This window comes from Ambystoma mexicanum, chromosome 1q (genome assembly GCF_040938575.1).
Source record: "Ambystoma mexicanum isolate Mex_15411 chromosome 1q, UKY_AmexF1_1, whole genome shotgun sequence".
NCBI classification, from domain to species: Eukaryota; Metazoa; Chordata; class Amphibia; order Caudata; family Ambystomatidae; genus Ambystoma; species Ambystoma mexicanum.
In genome coordinates, this window is record NC_090922.1 from 812,902,432 (window position 1) to 812,926,980 (window position 24,549).

General features: G+C 43.8%; 1 protein-coding gene across 2 annotated transcripts in view; it reads left to right on the top strand.

Annotated features, from left to right (window-relative positions):
* The window catches only part of RGS8 (regulator of G protein signaling 8), a 343,646-nt gene that overhangs the window by 309,766 nt on the left and 9,331 nt on the right, over window positions 1-24,549 (top strand). For both annotated transcript variants that reach the window (XM_069641418.1, XM_069641417.1), the window contains exon 4: window positions 15,633-15,799. In XM_069641418.1, the coding sequence (XP_069497519.1) occupies window positions 15,633-15,799 (167 nt within the window). The remainder of the gene's footprint in view (window positions 1-15,632; window positions 15,800-24,549) is intronic.

A 24,549-nucleotide genomic window follows, 5' to 3' on the forward strand; every position in this document is an offset into this window, starting at 1 on the left:
ATTGAGGGCCTCAAGTATGTCCACATGTGCTGGAAAGTCCAATGAATCAGGGCAGTTTGCAAGTAAAGTTATTCTGATGATGATGCCATACACATGGTTTTGGGAACCACAAGGAGAAGGCTATGGGTCTATGTAGAGATTGATGACAAAGCAGTAGATATGTTAATAGACTCAGCGTTACTATATACTTTGGGGCCTCATTGGAGTTCTTCCTGTCCTCACCTCCATGTATCCTGGCTGACTTGGACTGTTTGTTATAACATTGTCAAGCAAATGGACAAACTGCAGAAAATACAAACATTACGCCCGCAGGGTATGACATGGGACCTAGCCATACATATAATAGGGTACAAGTGGGTCTGATCGCATTTCAAGGGCTGTGCAGTGGTCTGTAAATTATATATAGCAAAGAACGGGGCTTCCAAGATCAGGTGGGATGGTCAATGTACACAACTAGTCAAGCTGCACCCATTTTAACAGTATTATCAGATGGCTCTGTAGATACAAAAGGCCTAAAGGAGAAATAGCCAGAGAAATTGAACAAACCTGTTGGTCTGCTCCCAGGTTTTAAACGCAGAATAGTTTCATAGAGGGGTGTGCACAGAGTCAGAGCAGTGTAGGAGGGTGTAAAAAATGAACTGTCAAAGGAGCTCATAAATCTATGCCACAATTGAGTCCTCCGACTAATGTACACAAACCAAACAACACAATAAGTATGTGTGGACCTCATGAATTCTAACTCTTTTACAGTGCTTGTTGTATAATTTATGAATTATGAAACATTCTATGATTCCAAACTTTCTTATAATAGTATATGTGTGATTTTATTGGGAATGGATTTTATTGTGAATTAAATTTGTATCTTTTTAATGTGAAAAGTTCACTTGTTGAACGATAAAACTAATAACAATATCAATAATAGTATAGTAGAGGGGTAGACAGGCACTGTCTAACCAACACTAGTTCAGTACTGGCCACCATGGAGCCAGTGGCGACCTTCTCCACACTGGACCTATCTTTGAATTACTACCAGTATGAGTTGTGTGGGGACTCCAGGCATATTTTTGTATGTCACCCCTTTGGAAGCTTATGGCCAAGATTACATATTGGAGATGGGCAATGACATGAATGAATACAATGCCAGGTTGTGCAGTCTTGAACATAATCCTAGCCAGGGGCCACACCCTGAATTATGAAAAGCACCATTGTTGCATGGATGAGGTCACATGTTTGTGTCACACTATGCGGGAGGGAAGAACCTTGTGGATACTATCTTGGGAATATCTCCACCTGTGGCTATGGATCAACTGTGATGCTTCTCTGGATTAGATGAGAACTATTTCAAGTTTGTCAAGGAATACACCTCAAAAACCTCCAACATTTCTTTGTTTAGCCAGAGCTTCCGATACAGAGTTTTCCCATTAACAGTAATTGATTTATTATGCCACAGATAAGGTGAGAATCAATTGAAAGGAGACCTAGTAAAGGGGTAATAGAAAGACCAGAAGAGCATTAGAAGAGGCCTTAATAGGGCTAGAGAAGTGGACAAATGGCCGAAATATAAATCATCACATAAACTAATTGAGGACATCATATCATTTTCTAGAATAAGCCATGCAGGGATCTCAATATCTCAAGCAGAGGACAACCAAATATGCTCCCATTTCAATATAAACGCACCGTGATAGCACTTGACGTCTGGAAAATGGACCCCTCCGTTTTCATATGGCACCTTGAGTTTGCTGAAGGCAATTCTCTTTTATTTCCCTGCGCCCCATTCAAAATTAACCAGGATTGTGTTGATGGATCGAAAAAAGGAGGAGGGGAGGAGAACTGGAAGAGTTTGCAGATAATAAAGAATGATAGGTGAGAGCATAATTTTAATAGTTTGTAAAAGTCGCCACCAGGACAAGTATAGAGGGGACCAGGCAGATGTTAAGTCTCTTAGCCTACTAAGCAACACATCAGTGTTAAGTTTAATGGTACTGCCAAACGATGAGGCAAATTGTAAAGAATTATCACACCATTAAAGAACAAATGAATCTAATTCATGTTTAAGAAAAAATGGGTTGAGGGGCAGAACTTTGGTTTTATCCCTGTTAAGCTTATACCCACAAACTGAAGAAAAAAGTTCTAATTTGTTCAGTAAATCGGGCAGATGAACATTAGTTTTATGTTAGGAGTATAAGTATGTCATCAAAGTGAAAGCCGCAATTTTAGTCTTATATTTGCCATTCTTAACACTGGAGCTATCTATATCATTTCATCATTTCTAATAAGTTCCAATAAAGAGTTAAGGGAAAGGACATATAAAATAAGGCACACCCTTCCCTAGTTCCCCTTTTGAGAGAGTAAAATAATGAGGATTGACCATTGATAACAATTTTCTGTGGTCTGAAAAGAGGAGTTTTATGAGAGGGATGAAGCCTTCACGACAACTGTGCCACCGTAATGGATGGAAAACTAAGATCCAGTCCACCCTGTCAAAGGCCTTCTTGGCATCTAAAGCAATTGCAGTGAAATCGTCAATATCTTTTTTTATCATTCTTAATAAGGTGGATAATATCCATTAGTAATGCAGCATTGGATTAAATAGGTCTTCCTTTAATAAACCCAACTTCATCTGATTTCATCAACCGGTGAAGAAAAGATTGAATTTTATTAGAGAGAATTTTGACAAAAATCTTACATTCAATGTTAATTAGGGAAATAGGTCTATTATTCTTTGGAAGACCAGAGTCTTTCTGAGATTTTGGAAAAATAATTAATAGCGCCTCTGTGAACTTCACAGATGAAAAACTTATTTTCGAAAAGTAAGCGAATAGTGCTTCAAGCTTAGAGGATAACATTTTGGAGACATTACTTAATTAATAAATGCTTAAACCATCTGGGTCAGGGGATTTCCCTTTCTGTATGTCTTTAATTGCTTGAGCCATTTCACACATAGATTTTTCTTGTGCAAACCTTTAAGATCTAAATTAGAGTAAGAGACTCTGCTTATATTATCAAAATAGGATTTAAGATTAGATGAAGGAAGCACAGTTTCAGGAGAATACAAATGACTATAGAAAATGTTAAAGACTTGCATAATCGCTCCTATATCTGTTACTGTAGCATTACTTCAATTTTTAATGTGGGAAACAAAGGTTCAAAACTTTTTAGCCTTAAGGTAAGATGCAAGTGCTCGACTAGCGTTGACAGAGGTTGATAAATCTAAGATTTATATTTTAGAATGACACCAGAGGTTTGTTTAGTTAATTTTTTTATTAATTTGGAAGCATAAAGACAAAACCCTAAGACGTCCGTGTTCAGTAGGAAATTGGTAATGCTGTATCTCAGAATTAGTGAGCTGCAAAAACAACTCCTCCACTTCCTTTTTAGGTTATTTTCTCTGCTTGCTCACATAAGCGATGACATGTACTCTTAAAGCTGCTTTAAAAGCATGCCAATTATTAACCATGGATGTAACTTCATCTTGATTATTTTAAAAATACTGCTGTTGGAATGTGTGAAAGGATTGCTCAGACTGCTTATCCTGCAACACGGAATTATTTAATCTCCATCTATTAGGATACTTTTTGATATCCAGAAGGGATTTTTTTCCTGCACAATTATCAGTTTTTAATCAATATGCACAGTGTGAAAAGAATGGCTTTTTTTCCAGCACAATTATCAGTTTTTAAATAATATGCACATTGTGAAATGTCATGAGATTACAGCTAAGTATGCTTGATTTACATGTTGCAGAACTGTAATTGGTGATTGGTGCTGATTTTTCATTCCATTTTCATCTGCTTCACAATATTTCAACTTCTACATGGAATAGGCCAGGTACAGACTTTGGTCCACGGATGCTATTATTTCATCTTCTTCATTAATAGCGATCACACCTTTGGCATCCTCTTGTTCAATTGTAGTTTAACTCCTATTCCTCCACAAGGGTATCCCTAAACAGCGAGGAGCAAAAAGGAAGGGGCTGACGCAAACGTTGGCTCAGCTTCAGTATAAATATAATGCACAGCTATAGTCAAATGCAGTATCACTTTGTGTTGCAGAATCTCAACAAAATGAGAGCAGACCAAATCGTGACTGTGCTGAAAGACAGACTGAAGGCAAACAGAGTCCTGACGGATCATTATGAACAATGGCAAAAGCACATAAGAACCAAAACTACACCATCACCACTGAAATCACTACTGAATATCCAGAAGGTCAAATTAAGTGATAACAGGGGCATGATCAGATATATTTGCAATTTATGAGTCAATTATAGCCCCAGAAAGGGTTTTGAATACTCAAACATAATCCAGGCCTGACAGCGTATCATTGGTGAGGGATTAAAATGTAAAATCAAAATCAGTAGGATCAGATAGCTGCCAAGTGTCCACCAGCCCAATCTCCAATAATCACCCCCACTCTCACCCCAAGCATCCACATTCTCTTACTGTTCTTAGTCCAAATCGGGGGGTTCATCCCCCAAAACCCCCTCCCTCAGCCCCCACTGCCTCCCTCCCTCCCAAGCTCTCCTAAAACACACACACACACACTTACATGTACACACACAAAAACGTACCCGATCTCCCTCTTGGCTGCTTCCGGGTCCTACACGCACTTGTGTGTGTCACAGGGGCTGACAGTTCAATTTAGAAAGTCTGCTCTGTGCAGTCACAGAGCGGTCTTTCTAAATTGTTTTTTTGTTTTTGTTTTTAAAAAAAGGTCTATTGACCTAATAACATTTTATCTTATGTCTTTTAATCGGGTTATTGATACCCTTAACATTCCATGGCGCAGATTTAAACACCATTATAGAAATTCAAAAAATCTGTAATGACAAGAATATATACATATGTGAGCATAATACCACAGTGGCGGAGGAGTACTCCAGCGATTGAATATTTGTAAGAGTGACATTCATTTGTGGATGTTGTACCTAACAAAATGTGTACAACATTACGGGGAGAACACAAAAGGAGTAGGGAAGTTGTAAAAATGTACATAAATAATCACTGATATTAGAGAATAAGATGAAAGTAATGATAAAGGGTAGTTTAAAAGAAAAGAAAGAGAATATAGCAAGAATTAGTTAAGTTACCAAAAGGAGAGGGGAGAGAGAAAATGTAGGACTAGGTACCACCAGAAGGGCAAAAACAGAAAAGACCCATGGGAAGAGTAGGCACCCATCTGACATCCCTGCCGAAATTATTTCAATATAACACATATGACGGAACTCCACAATACACAAAACACAGTACAAAGAAATCAGAAACAACTAATGGAGGCATTCAAGAAATTGTCACTGGTAGATTCAATGGTAGCAATGTATCATACGATCTGATTTTATCAATCACTACTAGGGGTAGCACAGTAATTCCTACTTCAGCCCTAGTTTGAATTTTACTTAATTAACTAAACCAATGCTGCTTTGTAGAAAATAATGCTAGTCTTTCCCGTAGGAGCTAGTGTGAACAAATTGGGCCTCATTACGAGTTTGACAGTAATGAGCTAGCTACCACCAAACTCGCTACCGGCCCCGCCATCCGTGAATGGGCCATTACCGGCCCATTACGAGATGAATGGGCCCGTAATTGCCCATTCGCGGGTGCCAGTATGGCCGGCCTCCCGATCCCCATTCTGCTCCATAGGGCAGAATGGGGGTCGGGAGCATGGTTGCAACGGCACCGTTAATAACAGTGCCGGTGCAATCACGAGTTCTGCTCATGGGTGCCAGTCTGCACGCGTGGTCATGACAATGTGTTCAGCCCTTGCTCCGGCAAGCAGAACTCATAATGTGGCAGAGAGGTAAGAACGGCGCCGGTAGCACTTACGGCGCCGTTGTTGCCTTTATGCCACATTTGTAATGAGGCCCATTGTCTTTGTTTCTAACTCTGGAGCAAGCCACATAAAGCTGACCATGAGAAAAGCATGAATCCCGGAAATCGATTCCAGCTAGTCTGAGTTGGAGCGCTGAGATTGCATCGCAACATTATTGGTGTCCCGATCTACAGCCGGAGCAGCAGTGACATCAAAATAAGTGCTGTACGTGTACGGCTGAAGTATGTAAGCTTTGTACTGTTGAGATGGCCTAAATTCATCATCTTCCATGGGAAATGAAGTTTCTGTAATTATCATGAGAGATTTGCCACAATGTGATGTACAACGTCATTGCGAACACTCTTGAAGAGACATGCACCGTTTCTTGTCACCAGTAATACTACAAAAGCACTGTTTTGTGTCACCTGCATGACTTCAAAAGTGAGGGCAGCTAATGTCAGCTAGAATGCTGATAGTGTGGAAAGTTTAGGAACAATGAAGTGCTGAAGTTTTCATGAACTGCTGAGCTTTAGGAACAATGAATGTAGAACTACGGCAGTACTATGGCACAACAAGCCATTTGGCACAGGTAAGCATTGCAGACTGCTTAAAAAAGAAAACATTGGAAAAAGGTATATTTTATACTTGTTACATTGTCTACACCACGAACCGTCCCACACGTCAAGTTTCAGCTTTGTAGCATGTGGGAAAGTATGCTGGACATTACACACACACATATCCAAGCATTGCATATGGCTTAAAAACGCTTAAAAAAACAAAATTTGAAAAATGTATATGTTATACTTTTTACATTGTCCACACCATGGAACCTACCATAAGACTATTATTTTCCTTTCCCTTAGTAACAATGAGTTGCAAGAGGGTATATTCCAACATTAAGAAGATCCTAATGCACAGTGCTGAGCATGGAGCTGTTGACCCTGTAACAGGTCCAATGCGGTGCACCCATTGGATGTTAAGAACTACTTCTAGTGAAATATTAAGCAAAGCAGGAAGCATGTTCTGTAGAAATAGAAGAGCGTCACTTTCCTCACAACCCTCTGGCACACCGGATAAGCAAAGGTTGTTACGTCTGCCTCTAGTTTCCAAATCCTCATTATGCTTTTAAAGTTCTTAACGCCCTTTTCAAGGTGTAAAACTCTGGGTGATATATCATCTACAACACTAATTCTGTTTTCATTTTCACCCATCCCGTTCTCAAAAGCACACCATCTGTCATCAAGTTGTTGAATCATTTGGTAAGTAACTTCCATGAAGGGTTTGGGTCACCTTATTTCTTGCACATCCATGCCGGGGTCAGGTTCCATAAGCAGGGGGAGGGGATTCACTTTTTAGACTTTCATGTGTAGAAGAAGATGCCCCAGCTTGCACATCTTTCACAACAGGCACTTTCTGACCTCCTCTCACAGAAGCTAAAATGACAAGCAAAAATATGCTGAATGATTGAGCAGATTGGAAGAGGTACCTGTAAGTGAGTGACGGAAAAATTCAAACGTAGCCCAGTTCTGATAGGACATTTAAAAGCATCGCATTGAGTAATGATGCTGGATAGCACTGCTTATAGAGCCCGACAACTTTATGAGATGCTTTGTGAGAGAACCTAAGATCTTTAGTGGGCAGTGTGCCCTGTGAAAACAACTAAAAACTGTAAGGGATGGCTGCACCCTCTGAAAACCCCCAAGAATCTTAGCAGGCAGCTGCACCCTGTGAGACACACCTGAGAAACCTGGTGGGCAGCTGTGTCCTGTGAAAATACCTGAAGGCTTTATTGGGTAGTGGCGTCCTGACAACTGTATTGGATGGCTGAATCTTTTGAAATGACATGAGAATCTTAGTGGGTGAGTGCACCCTTTGAGGAAAACTCGAGCAGCGCCCAGTGAAAACACACAAGAAACTTAAGAAGTGGCTGCACACATAACAACATAAGAACATGAAAGCCTGTTTTTTTTTTTTTTTTTTTGTGAGCCAGAATACAGACATACAAATATGGAAAGTACATAGTAGTCACTCCCTATGCCCCCAAATACAGATACAAGAGTAGCATTAGCCAAGTCGATACAATTAACCCATACAAGATATCTGCCTCATCACGAGTTTGGCGGTAACCCTTAAATGCGGTGGTAACGCCATTACCACTGCATTCAAGGGTCCACCAAATCACGGGTTTGGAGGATTTACCCCCAGCTCTGACCAAATCTGCTGTGATTTTGCCAATTTTCGGTGCTATTAGCGCTGGCGGTAATAGCGCCGAACATTCCCCATTGGGCCAAATGGGGAATGGGAAATTCCATTCTATGGAATGCAATGCATCTCATTCTATGCAATGCAATGTGTAAGGCAGAAACTGGTCACTCAGGTCTATTCAGTCACAGTCACTACTGCAGCTATCTTTTTTCCAACCACCCACAACACAAAACAGCTCGCTCCACTTTTCAGTGCCTGACATATGCTACTCGGTATCAATTCATCAACATCTTTTCCTGAACTGGTGTGTTTGTTGTGGGTAGATGTCCCATAGTTTCCTGCAACGAAGTGTTAATTGGTTTTATAAACGGCACTGTGAGGCTTCTCCTGCAGTTAGCGATCAGAGCTCCAACTGCACTAGAAACCTTCTCACAGTGGACACTTGTGTGTGGGGATGGCAACTCACACGAATTCTGCGGGCCAGACACACTGCCTGCTCTATCAATGCTGTAACCGGTCATTGCAGTTGCTAGACTGTGTCCCTGAAAAAAACGATTTAGATAAGGGTGCACCACATTGCACGATGCGTCGTATGTCTGTTTTCTGAGGATGCAGTTTGAAGGGAAGCCTGGAGAGGCCATGGTGGCCAGTAGAAGTAAATGGTGGGAGTGGGGAGTTAGAGAGTGGCAGGGCCGCAGAGTGGAAGGAGTGGGGTCCCCCCTTAAATGGTGAGGGGTATGGGATGAGCAAAAGGCCAACCTTGCGGGGTGGCCTTCCTGGCTGCCTTCTGCAACATCAGTCTTTTGTTTGTGGGGTTCAGACCTCCAACTGTATCAGGTCATCACCCATTCCCTCAGGTGTATTGTCAAGTAGAAAGGCATCAAGAATCTATGTGGCTGATGGTGTGCGTCTGTTCTAGATAAACTGTCTGCTATCAAGATGCCCGAGTCCTTAACGTGGGTGTCCCACAGATTCTGCTCCCTGTAGTAGGCAGCTCCTGCACTGCTCTCAAATCTATCAACAAGTGATGGAGGTGGACTGCCCATTGATGCCACTGTCATTCATGACCTTGGCATGCCTGAGTGTCTTGAAAACATTTGGGCTGTTTGTTGTTCTTGCTGCTGCCTGTATTCTGGCACCAATTTGTGTTGCAAGGGCTGCAGCAAAGTATGCTTGCAAATTTGCCCAGTGTCTCTCCTTTGTGATGCATGGTGCCTAATGTCCACGCCTGGCACCTCCTGAATTGCTCTGATACCCCTCTTGGCCGTTGTAGAAAGGAAAGGCCACACAGTTTGCTGTGGTGAATATGCAGTCACTGCTCTGACCACTGGTCCACATGTGCATGGTGAAGTAAGCACTGGTGCAGCTGAAGTAATTTCAAGGGGAAAAGTGTGGACTGGTGGAGGAATGCTACTTGTCTGATAGTACAAAGTAGTATGTACCACAGATGTGTTGACTTCTTCCCATGTCTGTGCATGATGCTGCTGCATATGGGACTGCATAGATGTGATACCCAAGTTTGTCATTGCCTTCCATTGGCAAATTTTTTTCCAGCATCTTTTAGTTGCATTTTATTTTCTGTGAAGTACTGGCACACGTTTCACTTTTGTATTGTGTTGGCAGTGCAGAGGCTGGATTCATGTGGGTGTGATGGCACTGGAGGTGGTTGCGCTGGTGGAGTTCTGGATGCCATGCAATGATTTGATATCCTTTCTGATATGCAACAGGAAGTCTATTACACAAAGAGTCGGTATACCATTGTGGGTGTAGGGGGAACACGTGTCAATTAATACTACAGCCCCTGCGTTTGTGGTGGTGTCATTCACCTTTCACTTCCTTATCACTGCTTTCCAACAGCATTGCTTGTTCCCCTCCCCCACCGGCTATGATGGAGCATACTCTGTGTCTAGATCATCATCGGGCATCTCATCATCATTACTATTGTCTGACCTAGAGGATAGGGAACAATAAAAGGGGCACAGTGAAGAAGTGTGTGAAGGTGTTGTGTCATTCTATGCAATATATTTCACAAGTGCACAGGTGACACAGTAAGAAAATGTAACAAAACATTGCCCAATATGCATAAATGTGCATGCTTTGAACCCTATGTGTGCATAAAGGATTCCATGTCTTCATCAGGTTGCGGGAGACGGGTTGATAGCACTGAGGGATCTCTTTCCTAACCCTCAAATCTCAGCAAGGAGTTACATATACACATCTTCTATATGTTCTATCTGTAGAGGCAAACAGTCAGTGGAATCGATTATCACCACTGCGGTACAGCAGTGACTACGTCATCAGTCACTCTTGATTGGAAGAATAGAAAGTTAGATTCCATAGCTAGAAAGGTTCCAACATCGGCAGGGAAAGTGCCAACACCCTTGAATATAACTACAGTTCAAACAAGATATAACCAAGAACTGTGAGATTTATTTTTGGTTCTCATCACATTTCTTCATGAAGGTAACATTGGTGGTGCAAGGGAAAATAGCTTCCAGTCAAGCGAGGAAAATAGCAATCAAGCAAAAATACCACATTGTGAAGGCTATATCGGGTGGTAACGGCCTGTGGTCCAAGTGTGCAAGGGCCTTTATTGAGAGGCCCAAGTTCCTACCACCCGGTATGTCCCAAAGGAAGGTCTGTTACTGCTATTAGCACGCTTGGGTGAACCATTAGGTTTCAAAGAGTCTCTTAAAAGTCAAATGACATGGCCAAGCGCACAACCTGTGAGGTCTGAATCGGATATAACAAAAAACATGTCCACCATCGAAATAGAATGTGCTGCTCTGAGCACCTCTTCCATTTCCATGCCCTCACTTGAGAGTGCCAATGAGAAGGAAGGAGATAAAGGGGCAAGTGGTATGCCCAGAAGAGGTAAGGAGGTGGGCAGAACATGGGGCACAGGAGACCCATCACATGAATGCCTGGGAGTATGGCACTGGCATGCAGGATGGACTCTCCATCTGTATATAAAGCCTGTGTTCTGAGCACCCTCATTGCTTTCAACTACACACAATGAATATGATTATTGTTAATGAATTGTAATGTATTGTAATGTAAATTGGTCTTCTATAGCTCAAAAAGCCAATTTTGGTAGCCTCGTGGCATGTGACTCCTTAAAAAAATAAGTGGGTGGTGTAACTGGGTAGCGGGAAAGGCAGGCGAGAGGCTGTGGAGTTGATTAGTACAGGAGGGAATTACATAACATCCTGAGAACCATAATGGTTCAATGTAGTTTGTAATGGTGACACATGGTTATGTGTTGTGTCCAGAGGGGAACATCCATATCTGTTAGAGGACAGTGCTGGGACACTGGGAGAGCCACTGGTCAAGGGAGGGTGGTCTTTTAGGGGAAGTGCTTATAAGCATAAAGCTGCCATGTTTGTGTGGGGGATTGTCTGAGTGTAATGTAAGGGTGTTAGTATAGATTGAACGCTGAGTGAGTTAGTTGGGTATAAAAGAGGTCATTTGGGAGTCTTGAGGAGTCTGGTTATTTGAGTTTAAGGCTAGGCAAAACTACTGACTCCCACTCTGTCATTGGGCTGAAAGTGGTTTTCATATAACGCTGTTATCCAATGGCATGAGAGTTTGTGGGTTCCATTTTATGATGATTGTGGAATGGTCTTGGGATTTTATATCTATTGGTGAGAGAACATTGGGAAGAGTAACCAGAATGTGTCTGATCTCCAGAATATAAGTGCACGTATCTTCAAGATATTTAGCATATAAATTGCACCCCTGTCTAGGCAGTCCCTTGTATTAAATGTGATAATGCGTAAGCCACATCTCATTCACCTGGATCCCCTTTTGAGAGGTTTGCATGGATTGCTTGACCACGGCTACCAGGAGGTGAGCAAAGAATGGCTGAAAAATCCCCTTCTCAGGATAGTCCCTAGAATCTACCTGGTGAAAAATCCTGATGTCCTTGTCTCCATTGTTCCCGCATATCTTGTATATGGAGACTTCTTCTGCATTGCTTGGCTGAGGTCTGCAGTTTCATTCTTGAGATGGTCAACTTTCTATCTGGGGACTTAAGTGCTGCTTCATCCTCATATTTTCTGGAAACTCTGGCATTCCTGGGCATGTGAGACTTGGGTTAGCTTCACTAGCTAAACATCCATATGTACATAAACAGTGGGTAAGCGTAGTCTATCTTCTATTTGCACTCACTTGGTAAATCTGCTTAGCCGACTTATTAATAGGTAGATTTGTGAATGGATGCTTTGAGGTGGTACAGCCAAAAATGAATGTCTTCTTGAATTGTATTTCATGGGTTCAGCCTAGCCACTTTGGTTTGACTTATGGCAAGTCCAGGAAGCCACCAACCTTCTTCACCTAAGGGTGCTCCGACTTGCCAAATAAGCAGATGACCGCTGTCTCCCACCCCCAATTCCATTCATAATGTCATATGTCACAGTTTCAAACGTGCTCAAATACTCCCTCATCAGCCCTTTGCTAAACAAAACCCTTTCTACCTAAATATCCAGTTTGCTACTACCCTATTAAAAGACTCCCTTACCTTGCTTCGCCAGTTACAAAAGAAGTGACAGCCCAGCTTTAACTCCATATAGAAGGCCAGCCTTTCTCGAACCACGACCAATCATGGTTCCACCTACAACGCAAAACTGAATCAGAACTGTCCACAGTTTGAGATTACCTTTTACAGACCACCTATTATGACAGTTCATGCAACCCCCAACCTTGGTGGACCGCACCGTCCTACTAGAGTGGTTGAAATCAGTCATGGTGAAGACTGACCAAGCCCACAGATGCTTGTCTTTCTCCATCTCGATAGGAAGCATTGTGTTAAACTGGGAAATCTCACGTCTTCTCCGGTGCAGCTAATTTCAGGAATCACCACTGTCTTCCTATATATTTAACATAAGCGTTAAAGCTCGAATGGATCTATTGAGAGACTACCATTTGAAGTCCCACTCTTACCAGGATGAGTCACAGCAATACCTAAGTGTCTCCACTCAGAAGGCCCAATGACCATATTATCTTAAGGGTACTTGGAGTCATTGAGTCATGAATGCGCTCCAACTTCCTAAAACTTAACAGATCAAAGACAAGATCTATGTCCTTAGCCCTAAACGTCTCCTTAAAATGCCAGGATTCAAATCCCAGACTCGCGCTTGGAAGAAAAAAAACGGAGTGTGTTATAAATGAAACTAGCGCCTAGATACCTATGGGTTATGTGCGCTGTAAATAAATACAATAAAATAAATATTCAATGGTTTTACAAAATAATTTTTAGTAATATAATTCTTTTTTTTTGGTTAACATTGAACCATAAAAGCCATGTACAGATACAATTATCACACAAATAAATAAATAATGTAATTGCCCTACAAGTTACTATAACATCATTCGAAATACAGCAACAATAAGCCTGGCATAGATAAACTATGGAGTCAAATCACCAGAGTATAAGCTTTTTACAGTTATGCAAACAGTCTGGAGTAACATGTATAACATTAACAATCCAATAGTTTCAGGGATAGGAATAAGCCAGGTCAGCTCAAAAAGACCAAAATTCATTATCTTTGAACGTACAAAAGTTACTAAAAACTGGCAGTATAATATTTTTATTTTGTAATTTTTTATTTATAGTGTCATAGCCATAATTAGATACAAAAACAAAAACACAAGTTTATGACTTTTAACACTTGAAATATAAAAAAGACTCCTAAACCTATTACCAAAGACAAGAAAAAATAACAGCAAAAACTGAAGAATATATGTAAGTAGCATTCATACTCTGAATACAAAGCAAATCATTTTAAAATGGCCCTATTTACTATAATTTTGCAGATATCTCCAGGCTTTCATAAGAAAGTTTCAGACTCCAAATACCCTAGAATTGGATTTTTGCAAAAATCAAGCTTTCCAAGCAAAATTTCAATATTGTTTGATTTAAAAACAGATAAAAGCCATTTCCTTCTAAGATTCCTCAGGCGTGGGCAAATAAACATAAAATGGATTTGATCCTCCTTTGCGCTGCCACACATGGGACAATTAGCAGCCCTTGCCGAGGCCCTCGCTTTGCTCGGGGATTACCTTGGCTTGAACTGGCAAGCCATAGTGCTGCGCAATGAATCCTGCGATGCCCATTCCCAATAAGCGGCCTTTAATGTCTGCAAATTGTCTTCAACCAAAATTCCTGGAGTGAACCAGAAAAGACTTAGCCCAATCTTCCATAATACTGACTTCAGATGTTTGGACTGTGCTCAAGGTTGTAAATGATTGTTTACTAAGACATCCTTCATCGCAGCTTCTGAATCTGCTTGCCAAGTTGAATCTGAGAGGCAGAGCCAAAGCAATAATCGGCATGAATTTGATCAATATTAATACTAAGTAGTGCAGTGGTGTCTATAAATGCTGAACATGTCTTTGATCGGGTCGATCAGGCCTATTCCAGAAGATTGTTAAAATGGGTGAATTGTCACCCCTCCTTGATAAATGTATAACAAAAGAACTTTTTAACACCATTTTTTTAAACAAATAATTGTTTCCAGGTCACGTGTGGGGTCCAGTACCAGTAGTAAATGTTGCTCAATCTTTGAGAATTCTTGAGTCCCTGGGGATTTGAGAGCCGTTGCTCTCACTTAGCTATCACACAGAATCCGCAGATAATTCATCCTTTTTTGTACATGTGACTTGCAATTATTCATTCATTCATTTAACATGTGACGAAAGGCCCAGCAGGAATCATTTAGGGTCAAAAAGCAAATGTTTTTATGGATGAAACGTGTTTCACACATTCCCCATTTGGCTTCCTCAGGCCCAAATGATACAAGAGTTGCAGTCCTTTTAAAGGCTCTGGACACAAGCCTGCCAGACCCTTGTGCTCCAGCATCCTCAAGGCGGGGGTGGGGGGAGGGGTGCATGCCATCTGGAGCAGATTCCACAACAAGCTTCATTTGACCTTGGGAAGGCATGAGGGAATGTGTGAAGTACGTGACGGCCTCTAAATTCACAATTGTTTTTTTTGTTTACCATAATTGGACTGAGCTGCCTGCTTGACCTTTTAACATATGAGGCGTGCATGGAATGATTACAAATCAAAAGTGCAAAAAGGATTCATCTACCGATTCTGCATGTACCAATTAGCCAAGAGGGCAGCTCCCAATTCCGTAGAGATTCGTGTAGTCTCAAAGTTTGCAAGACATGCACAGCTTCTCATAGGCCTTAGGAAGCCTGGTGAGCAATGGTCCTGGAAGCTTCTTTCAAGAACATTTAGAGTGATTGCAACTCTTGTATCATCTGGCCATCAGAATGGTCAAAAGGGGACCCGCGGAATGTGTGTTACTACATGCATCAGGCTCTTTCTTCCATTCCCTTGCAGACATAAGGGTCAACACTTTGGGGTCTGGAATTCTTCATGCATCCCTAATGTTTAGCAGATAGTGGGCTCCGTCCTATGTAGTGTAGAAGACAAATGGCTTTTGGCAGTATTCCCTTACTTCTTTGGTCATCATTTCTATTCTCTTTGGAAACTGTTGTCTTCCTTGCCCCCCCCCGCCCCCCTCACCCCACACACGTCTGTCCCTTGGTTCTTTTCTTCGTGTGTTTGTCTTCTGTCCTAAAGTGGATAATCTCTTCCTCCTCTGCAGATGGCAGGGCTGTATTCAGAGCATTTCTTAAGACTGAATTCAGTGATGAGAACCTTGAGTTCTGGATAGCATGCGAAGAGTACAAGAAGACCCGGTCTGCTTCCAAACTGCCCTCCAAGGCTAACCGGATCTACCAGGAGTTTATCGATGTGCAAGCTCCTCGAGAGGTAAGTGCCTGTCTTCCCTGCTTGCTGGTTTTCACGGGCCAAGTGCATGCACAGAAATGCTGCCACTCAAGATAAGGTTATTTACACACAGTCTCGGGAAGATAGCCCCGGGGCAACGTGCTCGCCTTGGAAGCAAGACGGCATGGAGCAACACAGGTTCGATCCCTGGGTCCGCGCTTAGAAACCTCTGGGTATTAAGCGCGTCCTATTATTTCACAGTACGGGGTTAAGGAGGAATCTCTCACAAAAGCGGTTTATCACTCTATTCAACAGTGGGAAGGTTCGAGGTAAACACAAACGCTTGAGAGTGATAGTGGGGTCCTTGAGATCTGAGGTCCAAAGTCCTTATTCTATACATCTCTGTGAATCTCTGTGGACAGTGTAGTATCGCCATGAGCCAAGTTTAAATGTCACTCAGGCTTGAAACACGGTTGCCCCTCGTGGGTTTCATGCAAGGTTAGCCCTCCTTTGCTGGATTCATGTTGAGCACTCATAAACTGGATGAATGTTAGGACCACCTGGGCTGGATGCACAGCTGGTCCTCCTAGCCTTGGTGCATAGTTTGCCCTCCTAGACTGGATGCACATTTGGACCTCCTAGACTGGATGCACATTTGGACCTCCTGGGATGGATGCACAGCTGGTCCTCCTAGCCTTTGTGCATAGTTAGCCCTCCTGGACTGGATGCACATTTGGACCTCTTAGGATGGATGCACATTTAGACCTCCTAGGCCAGGTGCATGGTTGGCCCTCCTGGGTTGTATGCATTGTTGGCTCTTTAGGCTGGATACACAACAAACAGGTTCAAGGTATTCCATACTCTACCTCTCTGTGTCTCACCAGCTCATGGTGTGAAGAAAAGCGTTAGAGGGGCTTCTATTCTCGCCACCTTTGGGTCTCTGTATCCCGCCCCAAGGAAGGCATGCAAAAGAAATGTTTCAAGGGGTCTCCTTACTCTCCAAATTGGTCAGAGTTTCACACCACCAGCAAAGCTTGCAACACAAAGGGTTTAAGGGGTCTTTGGTTTCCCCTTGGCCTGGGTATCTTCCCCATAGCAAGACCACCTCGTTTCTCTTTTCTCTCTCTCCTCCTCCAGCTCAGATTTTCCCAGCTAACCATCGATCTATCCCTGTTGGACAGTGGCCCGGTGTCCTTACCATGACTGAACAGTTCTGGCATGACTCTAGTGGTAATGCGATGCTAATGGCTCAAAGGTGGTTGCAGTACACTTCCAAGCCAAGGGAGAAGGTTTGGAGCGTGCTCATGCACATGCATTGTATTGACTGATATAAACATATGTTGATCATTTCCTTTTAAACCTTTAAGCACAAAGAGATAAAGGGTCACCTGGCATTGTGGGTGATGGGCTCACACTAGATTTAAGATACTTGTGGTGAGGATCTTCTGAAATGGTGCTCAGACCCAGATCCTCAGAAGACTTTCCCACCAAAGCAAAGTATGTGCAATAATTACTATTCTTATGATATGATAAGTAATTTATAACACGCCTGTACACAAGTATTTCTAGGCGCGACAAGACAAGGAAGGGGTGACAAAGGGAGGACAAAACAAACGATCTTACTAGGCCGTGTGTCATTCAGATTGTGCAAGTGCAAGAGAGAGGGGAGAGAAGTGCCAGGGGGAATGAGCGGTGGGGTGCAATAGGCAAAGCTCAAGTAAGTTCCGCCAGGGTGGCCGGCTCGGAGTAAGTGCTAGGAGGCAGGTGACTGCAGGGTTGCAGATACAGTCCCTAAGTGCGCAGTAGCCCAGAGGCAGTGCAAAGGGTTACTGGTCGTGTAGGAGCCTCGTGCCCATTACGGTTCAGAGGGTGACCAGGTAGCCAGTTAACACAGCAGACGGGTCATCAGCAGGGGAGAGAGAGAGAGAAAGTGGAAGCGAAAAGGAAGGTCTTGAGTTGCTTCCAGAACCTTAGGCAGTCATGCTCAAGTTTGGGAGTGGCAGGGAGGATGTTCCAGAGGGAGGCACCAGCTGAGGGGAGAGATCTACTCCCACACTCTCTGGCTGGAGAAGTGTCTGACCAACAGAGAGTTGGAGGTGGATGAGCGAAGTGCTCGAGAAGGAAAGTGCTTAGGAAGGGAGAGTTGGATGTACTGTGGTACCCGGCCCCAGAAATCCTTGTGGACAATGCAATTCTTAAAGAGCATTCATTTCTAAATCATAGATAAGTAGTTATCCCTAAGAAAAACACATCCCTGTTACATACGGAATTCCTTCTCTGCCTATTGCACCGGCCGGGGCTGCAAGTTGAGACAAGCTCTGGCATCATCAAAGCTCTCTAAACTGAACTTATGTCTAACATACACCAGAAACAAGGGGAGCAAGCTGTACTCCAGAGGAGTGGTCTGTTGTAACGACTATGAAAAAAGTACCTGATGAATGAGTGTGTGCAGCTAAAGGGAAATATGAATGATCGTTATCATCAAGCTACCGATCAATCCAACAATACTATATTTTCGCCTTTCCCAGCGCAGAGACTAAACAACATTTCAGGCTCAACAAAGAACTTTAAATACTAGAGCAATATCTCTGGTGACCTTCCTTATTTTCACTCGTGTGGTGACACCAGGAACTGTATTTTAAAAAGGCAACAAAAAGGCACATTTTTGTCCGGAGCATCAATTATATTTATGATGTCCTAACTGCTGTTTTACGACTTGTTTCGGATGCTACTTATTTCCAGCTTTCTTCAGGACAATGTTTTGCAATCTCACTTCAAAGAACGCACCACTTATCTGCCTGAAAGGCTGTCTGTATTCATAGTGAAGAAGCTTAGCAAACGCTCCGGCAGGCGATACCTCGGCGAAGAGCATTGTTACTCATTATGTAACCATCCAGATGTTTTTCAATACAACAACCATAATTCCTCACCACTAACTTTGCTGGCTAGGGATCATGGGAGTTGACACCCAAAAACATCTGGGGAGCCACATAATGAGTAACCATGCTTTAGATCAATCAAACATTAAGACCTTTCTCCTCGCAGTCCCCTCTCCTCTTTGTTTTTCCGATATCCTGAGAGGGTGTGCACACAATATCCACACGACCATGCCATATGTTATGAGTCTCTACTTGGGACAGTCTCTACAGGCTGAAGAGAGTATGGCAACAAATGCAAGCATTAATCCACTGTATTTCGGTTTCACTCTGTTGTATAGTTTGATAAGAGAGGCCATTTTTAAAGTTAGATTGGAAAAGATTGTCCTGAAGAAAGTTGCAAACCATTTGCAGATGAAACTGGTCGAAAACAGTGATTCAAGCGCCACAAACACAATGAGTGCTTTGGCCAAAATTGTGCTGTTATGTTGTGTTTTCAGTATAAAGTTCTTGCTGTCACTGCATGAATAAAAATAGGAAGAGGGGCACCCAAAATACAGTTTTAGTGTTTAGAGTTTTTTATTGAGCATGACATTGTGTGTTGTCTCTGTGCCGAAAAATATAGTGCTGTATTGATGGTTACTTCAATGAGTGTTTGTATTTGTATTTAGCTTATTTATATTGCGCGCCTGGCCCAAAGGCATCAGGGTGCATTTCTTACAGTTACAGTTTACAGGTAAGTAGGTCACAATAGGGTCTTACATAATAAAATAAACTTAACGTAATGTACAAGTCAGTGCAGGGTGAAGGGAACATAAGATAAACAGCAATAAAAATGTACATAGAGTTATGAATTATCAATACAAATTTTACAATGGATTATGCAGTATATTTACAAAATTTGCAGAGAGCTATTCAAAGAATTGCACAAAAGCTACAGAATAAGGTGTTGGTCAATCGTGCCGAATGACTAGCCATACAGGAAGCCAGCGAGTGGTGTTAGGTATGGTAGACATGGGGCAACGTGATCCTGCTCAAAGAGCCACGTGTTGGCTTTTCTCTTGAAAGAGTGATAGGACGGTTCAGATCTGAGTAGGTTGGGAAGTCAGTTCCATAATTTGGATGCTAGGACTGGCAAGCTAGACCGACCTGCTTTCTGCAACTTGAATCTTGGGATAGACAGAGAGTGGGCTTGGGCTGATCTAAGAGGGCTGGTGGAGGTGTGTGAGTACCGTCTTACTTATTAATCTTTAGCTGCACATACTCATTCATTGGGTACTGTTCGCTACTCATCATGGCACCATATTCTCTAGTGACTGCTCACGTGGCGTCGCTCAAGGGGTAGATATAGCTTTTTGCACAGCAACACTAACAATCAAATTAACATGTCCTGCCTTTTTGTATGTGCTTTGAAAATGGGTTGTTTCTGCCTTAAGGTTTTGCTACCTGCCAGGGCACGACACAAGCATTTGGAAGTGTTGCAAGTAAAAGCATGTATTGTGGTGAGCTTAACAAGCAAAGGGCCTCATTACCAGTCTGGCAGTAAAATGGCTGCTATGGATGCAGTAAGGGAGAAGTAACGGAAAGAGTCTGCATAATTCTGAGTCATGCAGGCCCTTCAGTTATTCCCCATTTTGCCGTCCCCGATGAGTCCAGGGAGAAACTCCACACAACTGCATGAGGATTACTGCATGAGCTAATGCCAGGGACGTCATTTAGGGGTCGCCAGAGGTCGCAACTGCGACCCCTGAGGGCTCCCTGCGACCTCTGGGGTCTTCCTGGCAACCCCTGTAAAAAAGAAAAAAAATCCTGTTTTTTGTAATGCAAGCTCCTGGGCTCCTTACTTCTGTAGTGGCTGACTTTCTTGTTCAGGCACTTTAAAAAAAAAAATAAGAACAGGAGTGCCACAAGTCTAACACTTTCAGCACTGACCCTAAATAAGAAAGTATAGGACTACCAAATAATGTGTCTTTCTGGATATCTATACAATAATTGCTAGACTCATTAAAGGTTTATTTCAGGGACACTTCAGGGGGTGAGTCACTGATTTAGTCTGTTCTTAAGCACCTCAACTCAGCCTTTCATCCTTCTGAGGTCGATAAATGAGTACCGCCACAGGTTGGATGATATCGGGTGTATATTTTTTCGATATAAAGCGCTTAATCGTAAGTGCTATTTAATAATACATCATTATCATTTGGTCATGGACGTCTACTTGCATTCACAGTAATTTGATAATATGGGCCTATACACACTGATCTTGATCTTAACGCTACGTATGGCGATCCATTCTTGCATGAAATGTACATCACATTACAGTGATATGGTAACCATATTTTTCGTAGTGTACAATGCTATGTGATGCCACTTCCTGTTTTGTCAATGGTTGAAAGGTCGCGATATCACTTCGGGGTGGGGTCAAATGACATCACTTCATGTGATGTCATCAGGGGTCAAGGGTCGTGTGATGTCAGTTCCGCTACCCCTGGCATTTTGGTGAAATGACGTCCCTGGCTAATGCTGCAGCAGGCCCTGCTTTTGTGCGGAGGAAACTTCCCCAACACAAAAGTAGGCATGTCCAGTTCTTAAATTCAGAATTTGGTGGGAGTGTAAAACATCTGGTCTCGTGAAGTACCAGATGCTTACTATGACCATCAAGCTCGTGAACAGTCCGAAAGGTTCCCTAGACAGCCTTTAGTAATTTTTCTGCAATGTGAGTTTAATCCCTCTCCATATGTGGTGGGTTTAACAACTGAGCACTGGAGAGATAAAACATTGCATTCAGACATTTTTATGAGCTACTAAAGGGACATTCGGAACAGAATCCAGAAATAAATGTATGAGTTTCAGAAGTCAACCTGTGAAACCTAGGTTCTGGAAGAGAGCATTCTGCAAGATACAATCAATGTCATAAAAATACATTGGGCAATACATACAAGGAATGCAAATAATTCACTTGCGATGGCTCCTGGTGACATTTCTGCAAAGGCTTTAAGAAAGGTGATTAGTCTCTACTTTTTTAATGTTTCAAGAACAGCATACCAGAAAACAGCAGCAATTCTAAAGGCGGCCGCATCACCAGGTCATGCATATTAGTCACATATTTCCCATCCATGTAGACACTAAACCTCAAACAACTTTTAGATTAGACGGAGAATGTAGCTGCAGTGAGGAGGCCAGTATCCTCAAACAAATCTCGCTCAGGGCGAGAGTGTAGAGGGGAATGTGGCAGTGAGATGGTGGCCAGCATCCTCAGACAGATCCCGCTCATGGCGAGAGTGGAGAGGGAGAATGTGATAGCGAGATGGAGGCCAGCATCCTCAGACAGATCTCGCTCATGGCGAGAGTGGAGAGGGAGAATGTGATAACGAGATGTGGCCAGCATCCTCAGACAGATCTCGCTCAGGGCGAGAGTGGAGAGGGAGAATGTGATAACGAGATGGTGGCCAGCATCCTCAGAAAGATCTCGCTCAGGGCGAGAGTGTAGAGGGAGAATGTGGCAGTGAGATGGTGGCCAGCATCCTCAGACAGATCCCGCTCATGGCGAGAGTGGAGAGGGAGAATGTGATAGCGAGATGGAGGCCAGCATCCTCAGACAGATCTCGCTCATGGCGAGAGTGGAGAGGGAGAATGTGATAACGAGATGTGGCCAGCATCCTCAGACAGATCTCGCTCAGGGCGAGAGTGGAGAGGGAGAATGTGATAACGAGATGGTGGCCAGCATCCTCAGAAAGATCTCGCTCAGGGAGAGAGTGTAGAGGGAGAATGTGGTAGTGAGATGGTGCCCAGCATCCTCAGACAGATCTCGCTCATGGCGAGAGTGTAGAGGGGAATGTGGTAGTGAGATGGTGGCCAGCACCCTCAGACAGATCTCGCTCAGGGAGAGAGTGGAGAGGGAGAATGTGATAACGAGATGGTGGCCAGCATCCTCAGACAGATCTCGCTCAGGGCGAGAGTGGAGAGGGAGAATGTGATAACGAGATGGTGGCCAGCATCCTCAGAAAGATCTCGCTCAGGGAGAGAGTGTAGAGGGAGAATGTGGTAGTGAGATGGTAGCCAGCATCCTCAGACAGATCTCGCTCATTACGAGAGTGTAGAGGGAGACTGTAGTAGTGAGATGGTGGCCAGCATCATCAGGCAGATCTCACTCAGGGCGAGAGTGTAGAGGGGAATGTGGTAGTGAGATTGTGGCCAGCATCCTCAGACAGATCTTGCTCATACGTGAGTGTAGAGGGAGACTGTAGTAGCGAGATGGTGGCCAGCACCCTCAGACAGATCTCGCTCAGGGAGAGAGTGGAGAGGGAGAATGTGATAACGAGATGGTGGCCAGCATCCTCAGACAGATCTCGCTCAGGGCGAGAGTGTAGAGGGAGAATGTGGTAGCGAGATGGAGGCCAGCACCCTCAAACAAATCTCGCTCAGGGCGAGAGTGTAGAGGGGAATGTGGCAGTGAGATGGTGGCCAGCATCCTCAGACAGATCCCGCTCATGGCGAGAGTGGAGAGGGAGAATGTGATAGCGAGATAGAGGCCAGCATCCTCAGACAGATCTCGCTCATGGCGAGAGTGGAGAGGGAGAATGTGATAACGAGATGTGGCCAGCATCCTCAGACAGATCTCGCTCAGGGCGAGAGTGGAGAGGGAGAATGTGATAACGAGATGGTGGCCAGCATCCTCAGAAAGATCTCGCTCAGGGCGAGAGTGAAGAGGGAGAATGTGATAACGAGATGGTGGCCAGCATCCTCATAAAGATCTCGCTCAGGGAGAGAGTGTAGAGGGAGAATGTGGTAGTGAGATGGTGCCCAGCATCCTCAGACAGATCTCGCTCATGGCGAGAGTGTAGAGGGGAATGTGGTAGTGAGATGGTGGCCAGCACCCTCAGACAGATCTCGCTCAGGGAGAGAGTGGAGAGGGAGAATGTGATAACGAGATGGTGGCCAGCATCCTCAGACAGATCTCGCTCAGGGCGAGAGTGGAGAGGGAGAATGTGATAACGAGATGGTGGCCAGCATCCTCAGAAAGATCTCGCTCAGGGAGAGAGTGTAGAGGGAGAATGTGGTAGTGAGATGGTAGCCAGCATCCTCAGACAGATCTCGCTCATTACGAGAGTGTAGAGGGAGACTGTAGTAGCGAGATGGTGGCCAGCATCATCAGACAGATCTCACTCAGGGCGAGAGTGTAGAGGGGAATGTGGTAGTGAGATGGTGGCCAGCATCCTCAGACAGATCTCGCTCATTACGTGAGTGTAGAGGGAGACTGTAGTAGCGAGATGGTGGCCAGCACCCTCAGACAGATCTCGCTCAGGGAGAGAGTGGAGAGGGAGAATGTGATAACGAGATGGTGGCCAGCATCCTCAGAAAGATCTCGCTCAGGGAGAGAGTGTAGAGGGAGAATATGGTAGTGAGATGGTGCCCAGCATCCTGAGACAGATCTCGCTCATGGCGAGAGTGGAGAGGGAGAATGTGATAGCGAGATGGTGGCCAGCACCCTCAGACAGATCTCGCTCAGGGCGAGAGTGGAGAGGGAGAATGTGGTAGTGAGATGGTAGCCAGCATCCTCAGACAGATCTCGCTCATTATGAGAGTGTAGAGGGAGACTGTAGTAGCGAGATGGTGGCCAGCATCATCAGACAGATCTCACTCAGGGCGAGAGTGTAGAGGGGAATGTGGTAGTGAGATGGTGGCCAGCATCCTCAGACAGATCTCGCTCATTACGTGAGTGTAGAGGGAGACTGTAGTAGCGAGATGGTGGCCAGCATCCTCAGACAGATCTCGCCCAGGGCGAGAGTGGAGAGGGAGAATGTGATAACGAGATGGTGGCCAGCATCCTCAGAAAGATCTCGCTCAGGGCGAGAGTGGAGAGGGAGAATGTGATAACGAGATGGTGGCCAGCATCCTCAGAAAGATCACGCTCATGGC